Source organism: Emydura macquarii, unplaced genomic scaffold (assembly GCF_026122565.2).
Source record: "Emydura macquarii macquarii isolate MOO-44397 ecotype Brisbane River unplaced genomic scaffold, CSIRO-AGI_Emac_v2 contig_781, whole genome shotgun sequence".
Classification (NCBI taxonomy): Eukaryota; Metazoa; Chordata; order Testudines; family Chelidae; genus Emydura; species Emydura macquarii.
The window spans coordinates 6,772-21,150 of record NW_027130918.1 but is presented as its reverse complement, the minus strand read 5'-3'; the positions used below and the strand labels follow the sequence as shown (position 1 = coordinate 21,150).

General features: G+C 55.0%; 1 protein-coding gene across 7 annotated transcripts in view; it reads left to right on the top strand.

Moving 5' to 3' along the window:
- The window catches only part of TJAP1 (tight junction associated protein 1), a 50,371-nt gene extending 36,609 nt beyond the window's left edge, over nucleotides 1-13,762 (top strand). For 6 of the 7 annotated variants that reach the window (XM_067543110.1, XM_067543109.1, XM_067543108.1 and 3 more), the window contains 7 exons: nucleotides 1,956-1,984; nucleotides 3,656-3,817; nucleotides 4,468-4,534; nucleotides 5,006-5,035; nucleotides 6,395-6,502; nucleotides 7,313-7,396; nucleotides 9,440-13,762. In XM_067543110.1, coding sequence (XP_067399211.1) covers nucleotides 1,956-1,984; nucleotides 3,656-3,817; nucleotides 4,468-4,534; nucleotides 5,006-5,035; nucleotides 6,395-6,502; nucleotides 7,313-7,396; nucleotides 9,440-10,756 — 1,797 coding nt within the window. In that variant the 3' untranslated portion in view covers nucleotides 10,757-13,762. The remainder of the gene's footprint in view (nucleotides 1-1,955; nucleotides 1,985-3,655; nucleotides 3,818-4,467; nucleotides 4,535-5,005; nucleotides 5,036-6,394; nucleotides 6,503-7,312; nucleotides 7,397-9,439) is intronic. The other variant, XM_067543113.1, reaches the window with a different exon arrangement.
- Nucleotides 13,763-14,379: the final 617 nt, after the last annotated feature.

The window sequence follows — 14,379 nt, the reverse complement described above, 5'->3', positions numbered from 1 at the left end:
AGAGCAAAATGCTGAAACCTCAGTGGAGACAGAGCATCATCCTTGGGACTGCCCAGACCTAGCCCTTCTGTGCTGCACGTGCAGAAATGGTGCTAATGCCTTTTGAGCCTCCAGCCTCCCCACTAGCCTGTTTGGAGGCAGATCCTGCTCCTTCTCTGCGTTGCTCCTAGCCGTGACCCAGGTGGGAGTGCCTCAGTTCAAAGGGGAGAAGGGAACAGCTCCCTCTTGGAGTTGTTAGCCATTAAAGCAGCATCTGGTGCCTCTTTCCCAGTTGCAGGCTTCTCAGCCTTCTAGAGTTTAGAACTTGCCTAGCAGACTGCAGGGTGTCAGCATGCAGAGCTGGACACCAAGGGGGCCTTTGAATCCTCCTAGAGCTGTAAGGGGTGTGCCCCCACATGTCTGGGCACCCTGGTAAACCAGACCCATATTTATGTCCAAAGTCCCTTCTCTAGCGGAGGTAGAATCCATGTCTGGAAGAGGTGCCAACTCCTCCCGTTCCATCCACTCAGCGAGCTCTTGGCACATGGACTCATTTAAATGGGGAGCATTCATCTCCCGGCTTGATTCTTGTGCACCTGCGTGCCTGGTATCAGCTGGGGTACTCAGCGGTGAGGCAGTTGCAGGGTGGTGATGCTGTGTACGGCGGGAGTTAATACAGTGCACTTGGGACTGTGCCGGTATCATGCTGTATAGTGCAGGCTGATGCAGTGCATTTAGTGTTGGAGACATAGCTTGTGTAGTGCAGCTAAAGCAGAGCCACCCTGTACAGCGTGGGCCAGTGCAGTGCACTGTAGGTTGTTAGGAGGGAAGAGTGGCCCCCCTGTGCATTAGAGCCATGACTGGGCCAGCTTCCACTCCATGTTGCACTGAATCTTTTCCAAGGAAATCTCTGTGGCCGGGTCCCCTTCACAGACCACCTGCTTCTCTTAATATGCACATATTGAAGTGCAGCAGCATCTTTGGGGACCTGAGTGCTTTGCTTAGTTAAGGCTCCAGGGCTCCATCCAGTATGTCCCAAAGTTGCTCTTTCAAGCCATTCAGTGCCCCAAACCCTATTGCTTCCATGAGAAGAACCTGGGCTTTCTAGCTTTCTTGAAACAGTCAGCCCTGCTAGCACTAACAGGCTCTGGAGATGGAATTCTCCTCCTGGCCACAAGTGAGGCATGTTGACAGGCAGCTGCTGTCACCAAGGCTAGCACATCAGATGCTTAGGGTGGGGAGGCTAAGCTCCTTCTATCCTGTCCCTGCCTATGTGCAGTGGTGGTGCCTGCTGGAGAAGTGCAGATGACTTGCTCCCAGAATGATAGGCCCTGCTGTGGGGCTCTTTGGCCTTCAGCATTTTGCCCGTTGTCTTTGAGTCTAGGTTGACCCAGGATCCTAGTTCCAATAGCCAGCTCGAGCTGAGCACAGAGAAACCCTCATCTGGGCTTATCTGGGTGAAGCAAACAGAAAAGGTGCTTCCCAGCTCCTCAACTGCTCAGAACAGTTCATTCATTATCTCCAGAGGCGCTGCAGCTACCACCACAGTGAAGGGCTCCTAGGTTTGTGTGTGCAGATCCATGAGACTCCCATCCTCACCACCCAGACGTTGTGGGGCTGCTGAAGGTTGAAGCAGCAGCTGAGGGGTGAGATGACTGCAGGGTCCTTGAACTTGTAGCACAGAAGAGAGGGGAATTGCAGGATCTCTGTGAAAGTCTCTGGTTTAACCCAGACTACTGCTGACCTGGAAATAAACCATATGGTCTGTCTTGATATTGACTAGTTTGAGAAGCAGTGTCTGAGCAGTGCATGTAGAGTCCAGCTTTCCTAGCTATGCATGACATAGTCTGTCCAGAGCTGGGCGGGAGGGGGGGCGTGCGGGATGAGTTCACCTCTCAAGAGCTTGCCCTTTGGTGCTTGCTTGAGTCTGACACCTGTTTTGAGAGGTTCTTACAGCTGTTTTCTTCTCTGCACAGGAACCCCTGACGGATGCAGAAAGGATGAAGTAAGTGTCTTGTTCCCTGCTCATGCTCCGGTCTCTCACTTACTGTGTGGGCTTATTCCCATCTCCCATTATCCAGCTTCTGCCTCACTGCTTAGCCCTTTGAATCTGCATGAGGGGTTTCCCTTCTGTTGAGAACCTAGGCCCATTTGTAGAGACTGGGGCAGGTTTCTCTCTATTCTGCTCCCACTTGCCGAGTTTTGTTGTGGTTTCCTGCATTCCCTGAAGGGCTGGTTGCAGAGCTGCTGTCCCAGTGCAGCTGACTGGGGGCAATGCAGACAGCATCCTTTGGGAGACCCAGCTCAGGGTGCCTTTAATGCTGTTACAGTTTGAGGTGGGGAAAACACCCCTATTCTAAACATCTATTCCTCACCATCAAAGAGAGAAAAACTCAAAGCACTACCATTTTGGTGTGACCCCCTGTAACTGGTGTGTGAGCTCCCCCTGCTGACTGTGAATGAGGATTTGTTGCACAGACAGAAGCTAGCAAGAGGCAGCTCTGTAGATCTCACTCCCTTCAAAATCTCAGTGAAGAACAAACTGATGCAGCTGAAGAGAGTGCTGTATTTTCTAGGTTTCTCTGAACAGTTGAGCGCAATGAAAGCACCCGTGTAGGAAAGTGCCTCAGGGCCTGCTGGAGGCTGCCACAGCATCTCCCCATAACACATGTGTTGCCCATACCTCCCTGCATAGCCAGAGCCCTCTCGCCAGCTGCACTCATTGACCCAGCAATTGCAAGGACTCCTACTCCACTGCGTGTTTAGATTTAGAGGGCTATGGTTGGGATTGAGGATTTGCAATGCCCCCAACTCCTGCAGCCTGGGCTGGGATAAATTATTAAGTGGGTTTCATTTTCCAGGGAGGGACACCTGAGCTGTGCAGTCATTTGGCTGGTGGGTTTCATCCACAGACCGTAACCTGAGAGGGAGCTGGTGACACAGATAATGGGACTGCTGAGCACTTCTCTGCCCCTGCTCCAAAAGGCAGAGAGCAACTTGTGCTGCTAGGAAGCAAGGGCTTGAATTTCTCATCTCCTGAGTTGCGTCGAGACGCCTCTCACTGCATTTGACCCTCCTGCCAGTTTAGTTTAGTTGCTACAGGCACTGACTGCTTCTAAAAACAAAATCCGCAGCCCAAGTAACAACAACCGTGTTGCCCCCAAACTCCGTCCATGCATCCCACTCCTGACCTCCTAAGCATCTCCCCCTAGTCCACTTCTGGCCTCCCAGCTCTGCCAATGCCCTATATTCTTGACCTGCAGAGCCCCCTCTCAAAGTCCTTGTCCTGGGGCTTGGAACAGTCACTGGGAGTCCAGAGGAGACCTCCAGGGGCAGCATATACACACACACACACCGTCGGACTCATCACAGCATCCTGTTGAGGGTGTCAGAGAAGGGACGAGATCTGAGCCTAAAGAATCCCTTCTGGGAAGTCTGTGTGTGAAATGCGCACATGCTCCCCAACAAGATCTTGAGAGGTGAACTCTCCAACAGCTGAGCTGGAAAGGGAATGGGGGCCATTATTAGTTGTTTGGATGGTGCCACCAGAAACACCTGGGAGCATCCTCACTGCCTGTGTGTGGTCCCAAAGGGAGGTTAGATGCTGGGTGTCTGCACTGAGGCCTGCAGCCCCCATCACTTGCTGAGTGGTGCGTTGTTGCTCTGTGTGACACAGGCTGCTGCAGCATGAGAACGAGGAGCTACGCCGGCGGCTGGCCTATGTCACTAACAAGATGGAGGCGATGGAAAGGGAACTGGAGTCCGGCCAGGACTACCTGGAGCTGGAGCTGGGCCAGAATCGCGAAGAGCTGGAGAAATTCAAGGACAAATTCCGCAGGTAGGGTGAACACCAGAGGAGAGAATGTGGCTGCGGGGAGAGACCGAGGACCTCCGCCTGAGGAGTCGCTTGGCTGGCTGGAGAAGGCAGAGCCGATGTTGTGTTAACCTGAGGCACATGGTCTGGGGAGATGAGGAGACTTACAGATAAAGCTCAGCACACATTGTAATAATGCAGCCGCCTCTGGGGAGGAGCACAGCAGTTTAAGGCAGGAAATGCAGAATTCTCTATCCATTTGACTCTTAGAGGCAGAATGGAATTGTCTGAGCTAGAATTTAGGGTTAATGTCCTGATAAATGCAAAGAGAAATCCGTGGCCTGGGATCTCTGTTTTATGTCCCACCTGAAAGGCAGCACCTTCGTTAGAACAGCGCTCCCTACCATGACGTTTGAGCCCAGTACTGTAGAGTGTCCACCCCAATACCAGCAACAGCCTGGTTTTTCCTTTGAGGTATCCCATCCAAATACAGACCCAGTCTAGCTTGAGAGCTGAAGGGATCACAGCTACCAAGTGAGAAAATCAGGGCAAAGAATTAACATGTCCGTGTGCTCTGTAGTAAGCAATCTTTCCTGGTGTGTGGGGAGCTATGGAGAGGACTTGAGTTGATGGCCCTGATTCCTTTTCACCTGGACATTCATGCCTCTGTTTAGGTTACAGAACAGCTACACTGCTTCACAGAGAACCAACCAGGACCTGGAGGAGAAGCTGCATGCCCTGGTAACTGACCTGCTGAGCCTCTGGGGAGAGGAAGTGGGGGAATCCTGTGTGTTGGGCGGGAGGGAAGGGACCCTGCCTTACAGGGCTGGCATTGCAGCAGCTGACGGGTTTGGTTCTGGCCATGACCCTCCCCAGGCCTACCCCGGTGTCCTGAACTGGGTACTTTGTTTGCTGAGTCCCCATTTTATCGTGCACCAGAGCTTGGTTTCCCCACAATATAATTGCATGTAATTGTCATGTTGCATCTGCCTCTTTGAAAGGTGCCAGGGATGTGTTGCTCCCTGCAGACTCCAGTGTGTCACTCCCGGGAGGCTGGGGCTGTTGGAGCAGAGCCTGTGTGTGTGTGTGTGTGTGTGTGTGTATTGTGTGCATTCATAACACTCATGGCTGTTTCTTTTCTCTCCCTCTCTCCCTCTCTCTCTCTCCTTCCCATGCTGCTGCTGGCACACGCTGGGTACACTCACCTCTCAGGCCTCTCTCAGCCAAAGCTGGATTTTTGCAGTTGCGTCTTTTTGTTTGTTTTTCCCCCCTCCACTTCACGTGTCTCAGCCTGTCATTTTCATTGTCAGCCACACATTACTTGACCCACTTGCACCATCCTAGACCGAGGGGCCCCACACCTTGTCCAGCCAAGGGCTCCACCTGTACTGAACAAAACAGCTGCCCGCAGAGACAACAGGTCCTAGCACGCAGTGCTCCAGCCAAATGGCAGCATTTGATTCTGATCCAAAGGGAGCATTGTCTGCTAGGAAGCACAGTGCCTGCAGGCTGCAACACTGTGTTATGGGTGTGGGTGGCTGAGAGCCACATTTGGCCACCTGTACTGTAAGTAAACAGATGTTAGTTCTAGCCATCCTCAGTCACCTGCCCATAATAGAGAGTGCAGGGTCGGTTCTCGCCCTTGCCAGTAGGAGCTTTTGGGGTTAATATTATTTATGCAGCTGCCAAGAAGTCAATCTATGTTCTAGAAACGCCCTGACCCTACATGCATCACTGCCTGTCACAGTGGGCACTGCTACCACCACTGCTCCACAAATGGGCCCTTTTAGTCACAGGCTTGGAGCAGATTCTGGGGCTTCTGTGACCCTGAGGACATGGGACAGGTAGAGGGGCTGGATCGGGAGCTGTCTGAGCTGTTGCCCTCTGACTGCTATTAGCCTCCATGTCTATCTCCCCCAAGCAGGAGCCCATGGGGGCATCTAGCGAGGAACTATCCCCCCTTTGGGAACAGAATTAACCAAGATGAAACTGCCCGACAGATTCTTTCACACCAAAGCAAGCCCTGGAGTCCTCCCTGAGCTCTTATTCAAAAGCAGAGCCTTCTCAGTGCTGAGTCAACTTCTGTTGCATTCATCATTGACTCTCATGCCTCTCTGAGCAACATCTTTCTATTGCCAAGGTGGAGAGGATTGGATGTCACAAGCCCAGTGATCTTTGCTGCTGGGGAAAGGTGTTGGATTGATAGGGACTGATCCTTTATGTGTCACCCGAGAAGCATCAGTGCAGCCTTCTTCCCTGATGCCAGTGTGGTCCACTTGTCACTAAAGCTGAGAGGGAGTTCAGTCTCTGCATGTTCCCACTGCAGGAAGGGAAGGAAGAGCAGCTGTGCTGCAAAGGATCCAACCCGCCTCACTTCAATCGCTAATAAACATGGCGAGAATTCTGAAAAGCCAGCATATGGTGGCTGGCTTTGTGTGCGGTCAGAGTCCCTCCCTGTGTGAAGAGCTGGGGCTGTTACCTGTCTGGAAGGTTCTGTTTCCAAGCTGAATGTGTTTTTGTGCTATGCAGGGGGCTAGGTGGGGTGAGAGGCCAGGCCAGCCTGTGCTGGTAGGATTTACGCCTTGTGTTCCTGTGCCCCAGATAAAAAAGGCAGAGATGGACCGGAAGACCCTGGACTGGGAGATTGTGGAGCTCACTAACAAGCTGCTAGATGCCAAAACCACCATCAATAAACTTGAGGAGCTCAATGTAAGTGTCCAGTCTGCAGCCTGTGTCTGCTTAACATGTGAAAGTGGGGTGTGGGAAGTGCCATGCCTGATTCATATAAAATCTGGTCTATAACTTCCTTACTAATGACTGGGGAGGAGTAAGCAGCACATGGCTGACACATTGATCCATGCTAAATCGTGGGGAGCTGAGAATGCCCCTGAGGACAGATAAATTATAGAGTGGGGAAGCAGGACATAGCAGCATGACATTCTACCTGAGTCCTAGAAGTTGAGTGGTGAGTAAATGAGATCTGAGCTTGCCATGTGAAGTGGCAGCAAAAAAGGCCCACCTGAGTTTGGACTGTAAAACTAAAGGCCGAGCATCCCAGAGCTGGGAGAGGGGTGAGCCTTCCAGACAGCTTTGGTGCAACAGCGCCTGGGATTCTGCACTTGATGCTAGGCCCCTCGTTAGCATTGGGGGAGTTGAGAGAAGAGCAGTGAGAACCATTGGGAGCCAGTTTGGCTGATAGCACAAGGGGCTAGGGAGGGGCACAGCCTTCACAGATACTTGAGAGGTGTCAGGTCCCAGGAGGGAGAGGAGCTAGCTATAGACAGGATGTAAACTGGGAGGGAAGAAGAGAGGAGCCCCGAGGGGCAGAGCAGTGTACTGGCCTGCGGAAGAGCCTCCCCAGGGGAATGGTGGGAACCCCAGGGTGTAGGATGATTGCCCTCCACCACCATGTGAGTGAGGTGTCTGCTCAGGCAGGAGCTGGTGCCTGCATGCGTTGCTGGCAGTGTGTGGGGGGGGATGTGGTGAGGCCAGCGTAATCCCCATGCGCTCTCTCGGCAGGAGCGCTATCGGCAGGACTGTAACCTCGCGGTGCAGCTGCTCAAGTGCAACAAGTCCCACTTCAGGAACCACAAGTTTGCTGACGTGAGTAGCAGCTCTGCAGTGGGGTGGGGGAGGGGCTTACAGCTGCTCTGTTCCCAGCCCTTTACTCCACACCTGGCCACTCTCCTCCGCAGGTGGGGATCGAGCTGGCTTGTGTCCCAGCGACTCCCCTCCTGAGCATCGAGCAGAGGTGTAAGGAGCTCCCGGTCCTCTGGGCAAGGTTCTGCCGGCTCCTCTTTCAGACCGGCTCCATTTCACATCTCAGATGGGGGCTGTTATAAAAAGATCCTTGAGCTGTGTTTCCAGGGGAGGGAGGGGCCGTTATCTTTGGCACAATAGCCTTGAATCTGATATAGCCTGGGTGCCTGAAGGGAGCTGGCAGAAGAGCAGGCTTCTCACTGACCCCTTTGTCCTCTCCCACTTCTCACCTGGCCGCGTACAAGGCCCGTTCTGCCTAGTGCAGGGCTAGGTGAACCAGGACGCAGACGGCTGGCTCATCTGCCACTGCCAGGTTCGGGTATGCTCACCAAGCCTGGGGGCTTACGGATCTGCCGGCAGGCAGAGAGCGAGGGAGGGCAAGGCTCTGGGTGCAGCTGTGGGGCTGGGAATGTGTGACGTCAGTCTAGCCTGTCCGGTGTGAGGCAGCCTAGCCTGTCCTGTCCCAGTGGGGGAGGAAGGCGCCCGTGTGCATATTGGCATTTCTTGTTCCTCTCCTCTCCCTGGAACAGGATCTGGCCCAGCCCTAGGATTCTCCCCAGTTCTCCATAAAGCCTCGTCACATGGGCTCCTTGCATCCCAGCCCCTTAGAGGGCTCTCCCAGTGCCCTGCCCATCCAACCCTGGAGCTTGTCTTTCGCGAGCAAGCAGGTGACTGGTATGTCATTCCCCAGGCGTGTCTCAAATTAGCACTCCTGAGGTCACTGTATCTGTTACTGCAGGGGTAACCTTGACCTCTCCCAGCTGTCTCCCCTCACAGGAGCTTTGAAGGGCTCGGCCACACTCAGATGCCACTGGAGGCAAAGTGGAGCTGAGCAACTGTGTAGGGACCTTCTGCCTTGCATCCAGCAGTTCCCGCTCTGTGTTCCCTGGGCCCACCTGTCTGACTGCAGGATTCCTCTTGCAGCAGGCTGTGCCATGGCTCGGGGCCATGGCGGTCTGCAAAGCCCAACCCTAATCTTCCAGCACAGTGCTTGTGTAGCCAGTCGAAGGGCAGCCCAGTATTTAATAGGCAAGGTGGAATAGACCTGCCTACCTAGCTGTCAGCGGGAGGGTCAGTGCTCACCCCAGTCCTGCAGCCACTTTACCCTGAACTCAACGGAGCCACCCGCTGGGTGCAGTGAAATGCTTGGCATGCCCTGAGTGTTACCATCCCAGTGCTAAGAGCTCTGACCCAGCAGCTAAACCCTCAGTGAGGTGGGGGAGTCAGCAAGGCTCTGTCCCAGGTGCTAATGCCTCAATGAAGCAGCTGGACCAGACAGGGGAGTCAGCAAGTGCTAGGACAGTCATCGATCCCGATCCCGGGGCAGGCTGCCAAGGCAGTGGGGCTGTAATTACTGTGCGCTCCCTGGGAGCCACAGATCCTGGCAGTGGGAGCTGTTCAGTCACTTCAACGTAACTGCCAGCTGATTTTCCACTGATCAATAGCCCCCTTGCCTAGCACGCTCCAGCCAAGCCTCCTATTCACTCTCGTGAGCTCCAGCCTGAGGCTCGTGGGCAGTCTTCCCTCACTCCCACCCCTAAATGGGGCCCATGGGGCAGGCTCCCGTGTGCTCTGAGAGCAGCAGCATCTTGCAGCCAGAAGTTAAGAGCTGGGAAAGCTCTGCTGTCTCCTCCTGTGGGACACCCATGCCCTGTTTCAGGAGGGAGGGCAGCATGTATGTCAGTGGCTGGACTGTGCCCAGAGGGTGGGGAGCAGATGAGTATGCTGGGGGATAGGTGGGGTGTGTGCTAGGGCTGGGTGGGGCAGGCACTGTATTGCAGTTTCCCAAGTGCTGTTTTGTGGCTGTATCTCAGCCACTCCTGACTCTGCTGAGGCCCTGAGGGGCTGTTTTAGGCCCTGCTTAATGCCCTCTCTCCTTCCCCCTAGCTTCCCTATGAGCTCCAGGACATGGTCAATAAGCACCTGCACAGCACCCAGGAGTCCCCAGGTCCTGGCCAGGAGTCCGCACATACCCTGGCACCATCTGACGTTGTGCCCACCTCAGTTATTGCCAGAGTCCTGGAGAAGCCCGAGTCACTGGTCCTGAACTCTGCCAAATCCAGCAGTGGCAGCTGCCCCATGGCTGAGGATGTCTTTGTGCACGTGGACATGAGTGGGGCTCTGCCAGATGCCTGCCCCAACCTGGGGCTGCCTGGGAAGGAGGGAGGGGAGGCGGGGAAGCAGCAGAACGGGGGCTGCAAGCCACAGAGCAGTATGGAGAGCCTGCCAGAGGAGGCGCCTGCCTTCGAGAAGCTGAGCCCCTACCCCACGCCCTCCCCTCCTCACCCAATGTATCCAGGGCGCAAGGTGATTGAGTTCTCTGAGGACAAGGTGAGGATCCCGAAGAACAGCCCCCTGCCCAACTGCACCTATGCCACACGACAGGCCATCTCCCTGAGCCTGGTGCAGAGTGAGGATGAGAACAGTGACCGGCACCGGACGCTCCCGAACAGCCCCGTCTCAGAGGGCCGCCACTCAGCTTCCAGCTGCTCCTACCAGCCATCACCCAAGGCAGGTCGGGCACACGGCTCCTCACAGAGCAGCCCTTTCAGCAGCCCCCCCCAAATCCCCAGTGCCTTCGCCAGCTCGGCCAGCTCGGAGGAGGACCTCCTAGCCAACTGGCAGCGGATGTTTGTGGACAAGGCGCCCCCGACTTCAGAGCAGGTGCTGGTGGGCCGCACCTCCTTCAGCCACGACATGGCCCCAGAGCTCCAGAAGCGATTCAGCCGCTCCATGCAGGAGCTGGGCAGGGTGGCCTCAGCCTACTCAGATGGCGAGGAGTCTGTGCAGAGCTGCAGCTGGACCGTGAGCCGGGACTCGAGTGTGGACACAGACAGCACTGAGTCGCGAGCCCGCAAGAGCCATTTCTCCTCCGACTATGGCACGGACTTCTCCCAGGATGAGGCCCGGAAGCTGCTCCAGGGCAATGGCGGGCGCACCGCTGAGCCCAGCAGCCCTCCGCCAGAGAAGCACAAGGACTATGTGGACCTGGGCTCACCTGGGAGCCCAGCTGAGGAAAGGGAAATGCTGCTGCAAGCGAGCAAAGAGAGCAGCCAGGGGGGAGCCTTGGAGGAGAGTGGGGAATGCAGGAGCAAGCCTCCCTTAGGGCGGCCACACCGCAGCCCCAAGAGGATGGGTGTCCACCATCTCCATCGCAAGGACAGCCTGACGCAGGCCCAGGAGCAGGGCAACCTGCTTAACTGAGGTGGGGCAGGGAGCAGCACCTCAGGGCGGTGCTGTAGCCGCCTCCCTACCAGGGCTCTCTCACCACTCCTGGGCTTGGTGTCCCCGGCCCCACTCATGCCACCGGGGGCCCCAGACTCCACTGCCCCCTTATATTTATTCTGGTTTTGATACCCAGAGAAGCCGGGATTTCACCGGCATTCCATGCACACCACACCAGAACACACACTCAGGGGCCTTGCTCGCCCATGCCTTTGCTCACCACTCGTCTGGCGCCTCTGCCTGCCCTCACACTCAATCTTACAGCCGCACCCCGGCACCCTTGTCCCTACTCACCCTGTTGCCCATGCTGCCCTCACACTTATGCTCACAACCTTGTCTTGGCGCCCATGCTCTCATCTTCATGCTGATGCCCATGGCCCTGGGCACACTTATGCCAGTGCCCACGGCTGCTGTGTTCCTACCTTTCAACTTGTGCCAACAAGTAGCAACTCTTTGCCCTGTTCTTGTCCGAATCCCTGTGAGCCCTGGCAGGCTATGAGTGGGGCATGAGGACTGCCTGGGGGAAGGGGGGTGCTCCTTGCCGCCTGGCCCACTAGTGTAGGTCAGAAGCATTGGGGTGGGGACATTTTGTTTTGCTATGTTTTGTTCCCCAGCTGCCATGTGGATCTCTGTGGAAATCAGGTGGCAGCAGTGGCTGGCTCTCCTGCAAAGCTTCCTCTGCGGATCGCTGCTGGCTTAGCTCATGCACGTGGCTCGTGCAGAGGCAATGCATTGGGAGAACCCCAGTTCCCCCTGCTGCGGGACTGGGTCCATAGCTGCCGCCACCTCCCCCGCCCCCAGCAGTTGCTCAGCGAGGCTGGCCTGCAGAGTTCCTGTGGCAGTGGTTTCCATGCTGTGGGTTGGATTTTGTGTGTTTGTCTCTCCATCTCTGTGTGCTGTTGAATTGGCCTGACTCTTGTTTGGATGGTGCTGATTCTCTGCTCCTCGGTCTTCTTCTCATTCTTCTTCCTTCCAGGCATTCGCTTTTAAAATGTTTTGGTTTTCTCTTCCTGCAGAAATGAACAAAGCAGCTGACAGCCAATCCATTGTCTGATCAGGGTGCAGGGGGTGAGGTCCTGCCCTAGGAGTCACTGGCTCCCTTCCTATCCTGGGCTTTCTCCTCCAGCAGAACCATATGAACTCCAGGGCAGGATTTTCCCCCAGGGGAGCAATAAATGAAGGACAATAGCAAGCCTCTGGGTAGGGGGACCCAACAAGGGCCCCAGGGAGAGAGGGAGACCTGAGGAGCAGGGCTTATAGCCGCAGTGTGCAGGTAACTTTTGGCTCAGTGGTGGCCCTTTGGGAAGGCCCCTGTGAATGTGCACCCCTTCCTCTGGCTGGGTCCCGGGCTGGCTCCGGTGCCTTCCAAAGCCTTCCCCCTTGGGGATGGAGTTCTGTGTTTGATTTTTCTTGTGTTGTTTTTCTTTTCCGTGTGTGTGTGATCACTGTCTCTGGGGAGGAAAGAGTTCCGTAGTGTAGATATTTTATTTGGGGAATAGAGCCCCGGTGTCTAGTTATAGGTTCCTAAGATGCCCTTGCCTATCTGGCTTTTTACCTCCACCTGAAGGTGTAACCCAGTGCACTGGTGTGGGTCCCTGCGTGTCTCTATTGGGCCAGGGCCCCCCTTCCTGCGGCTATGATGGGTTTGAAGCTGGAGCTGTGACATCCTCCTTCAGTGAGAGCAAGCTGCTGCTCTGCTCTTCAGCTGTGTAAGGAGAGTGCAGCCTCTCGCTGCAGGAAGGAAGCTCCCATTCAAACACCCAGCAAGAGATGCTGCCCAGGGAACCTGGTCCTGACTTGACAGGAGCAGTGTCCCTCCCTAAGCCCTTCCATTTGTAGCTGGTGGCAGCCAGGGCCAAAGCTTTGTTCTCAGCTCCAGCCTGGAGGCTGCAGGGCCTGTGAAAGGGAGCTGCTGGCCTCTCCCGTGTGTCTTGGCCCAGCCTGCATATGCTTCCTGTGCAGGTAGGTTTGGGCACCTGGTCATAGCGGCTGCCTGTGCATTGGCATTGTTCCTGGCCACTCAGCCCAGTGCGGAGCTGGGGCAGGACTCAGTATTTCAGCAGAGCTGCCCTAACAAATTGGTGCTAATGGAGGGAGCCTCTCCTCAACCTACAAGGTACTAATCCTCAGTGTCCAGGAGGGGAGGGGTTCTTCGCTCTGCCCAGCTCAGCTCAGCTCCTCTCTCCTGTAGCCTCCTTGCAGCATGAGTGGTGAGGTCCTAGCTGCTGCCTCCTCCCACCCCTTCTTCCTGCCCTAGCCACTGGGCATCTTCTGTTGATTGGGCTCCTGGGCCCAGACTCTCCCTTGTCAGCGCAGCCCTCCTAGGCTGCTTGGAGGCCTCACTTGCGTGTCATGACCTGGCTTTGAGCTGCAGGTGTATGCCTGGAGCAACAATCCTGTTGGCTGAGGCTGGCCTGGGCTGTCGGTCTGTGAGCTGGTTATTGTAGGTGGGCCTGATCACCTCCATCTCTCAGCGAGAGTTCATGGTTCATCCCTGAGGTCCCCGTTGCAATTGGCTTTCCTGAGCAGGTTCAGACCGAAATGAAAACCACCTGATTGTTGAAGCAGCTGGTGGTGCTGGTCCCTGTCAGGCAAAGCTAACCTCCATTCTGCCTTTGATCCCATCAGGCTAGAAGCAAGAGTGATGGGAGGGGAATGCTGTGGGCCTAGCCCAGGCCCTGCTTCTGCAGTGCCAGGTCTTTTGGAGTGTGACCGGGCAGCAGCAGAACCTACGAGAAAATTGTTGAGGGGAATGTTATGCAGCCAGGAAAAAAGGTGCAACCTGCTCCTGGGCTGTGTCCTTGGGGTATCAGGCCTTTGTCCTTTGCACTCCTCCTCGTCTTGGGCAGTATTGGCTCTTGGCAGCCCCCACTTTTCAGTGTCCCAACTCCAGCCGGCTAATCTGCAACTAACGTGTTCTCTTTTTTCTGAGATTTTCAAACTGATGTATATTTTAAAACCAGAAATAAACTATTTTAAAAGTAAGCTGTGGTTGTGAGATGCTGTGCACTCTCACTGCTGGCTGGAAGCCAAGAACAGGCAAATCCTGGCAGCTGGGGGACCTCTTTGGAGCAAGCTTCTGTCCCACAGGTGGGCAGGGTCCTGCGTGCCACTCGCTGGCTTGTCAGGGGTAAAGTTAGCATATGGTCTGTCTTTTCAGATGATGATCCGATTCTTCCTTTCACCATTCAGTGCATGTCTGCGCTTTAACTACACAACGTTTGTTCAAGACGTCTCGTTGCAGAGAATCTACTCTGTGTTTACCAGGAACAGAGCAACAGGGCTGGGAAAAGAGAGTTCAGAGTGGTGACCAGTGTTGGACTGAAGAGAAGTCAGATGAACGTAGGATCATAGATGCTGTGGGAGCTGCTCCATTGCTCACGGTGAATGTTGACAGGTGTGCGAGATTCAGTGCTAACTCATTTGCCCCATTAAGGTACTGGAAGAATCCTCACTCCCAGCATGTCATTGACTTAAAAGCTGGTAGTACCAACATGAGCACCTTTTTTAAAGGGTACTTTTGCATGACTATTTTGTGACCTTAAAACAGCTTCCTAAAGTGTCCTGGTTTCATATTTTAAAAATGTAGGAGGCCCTGCTTC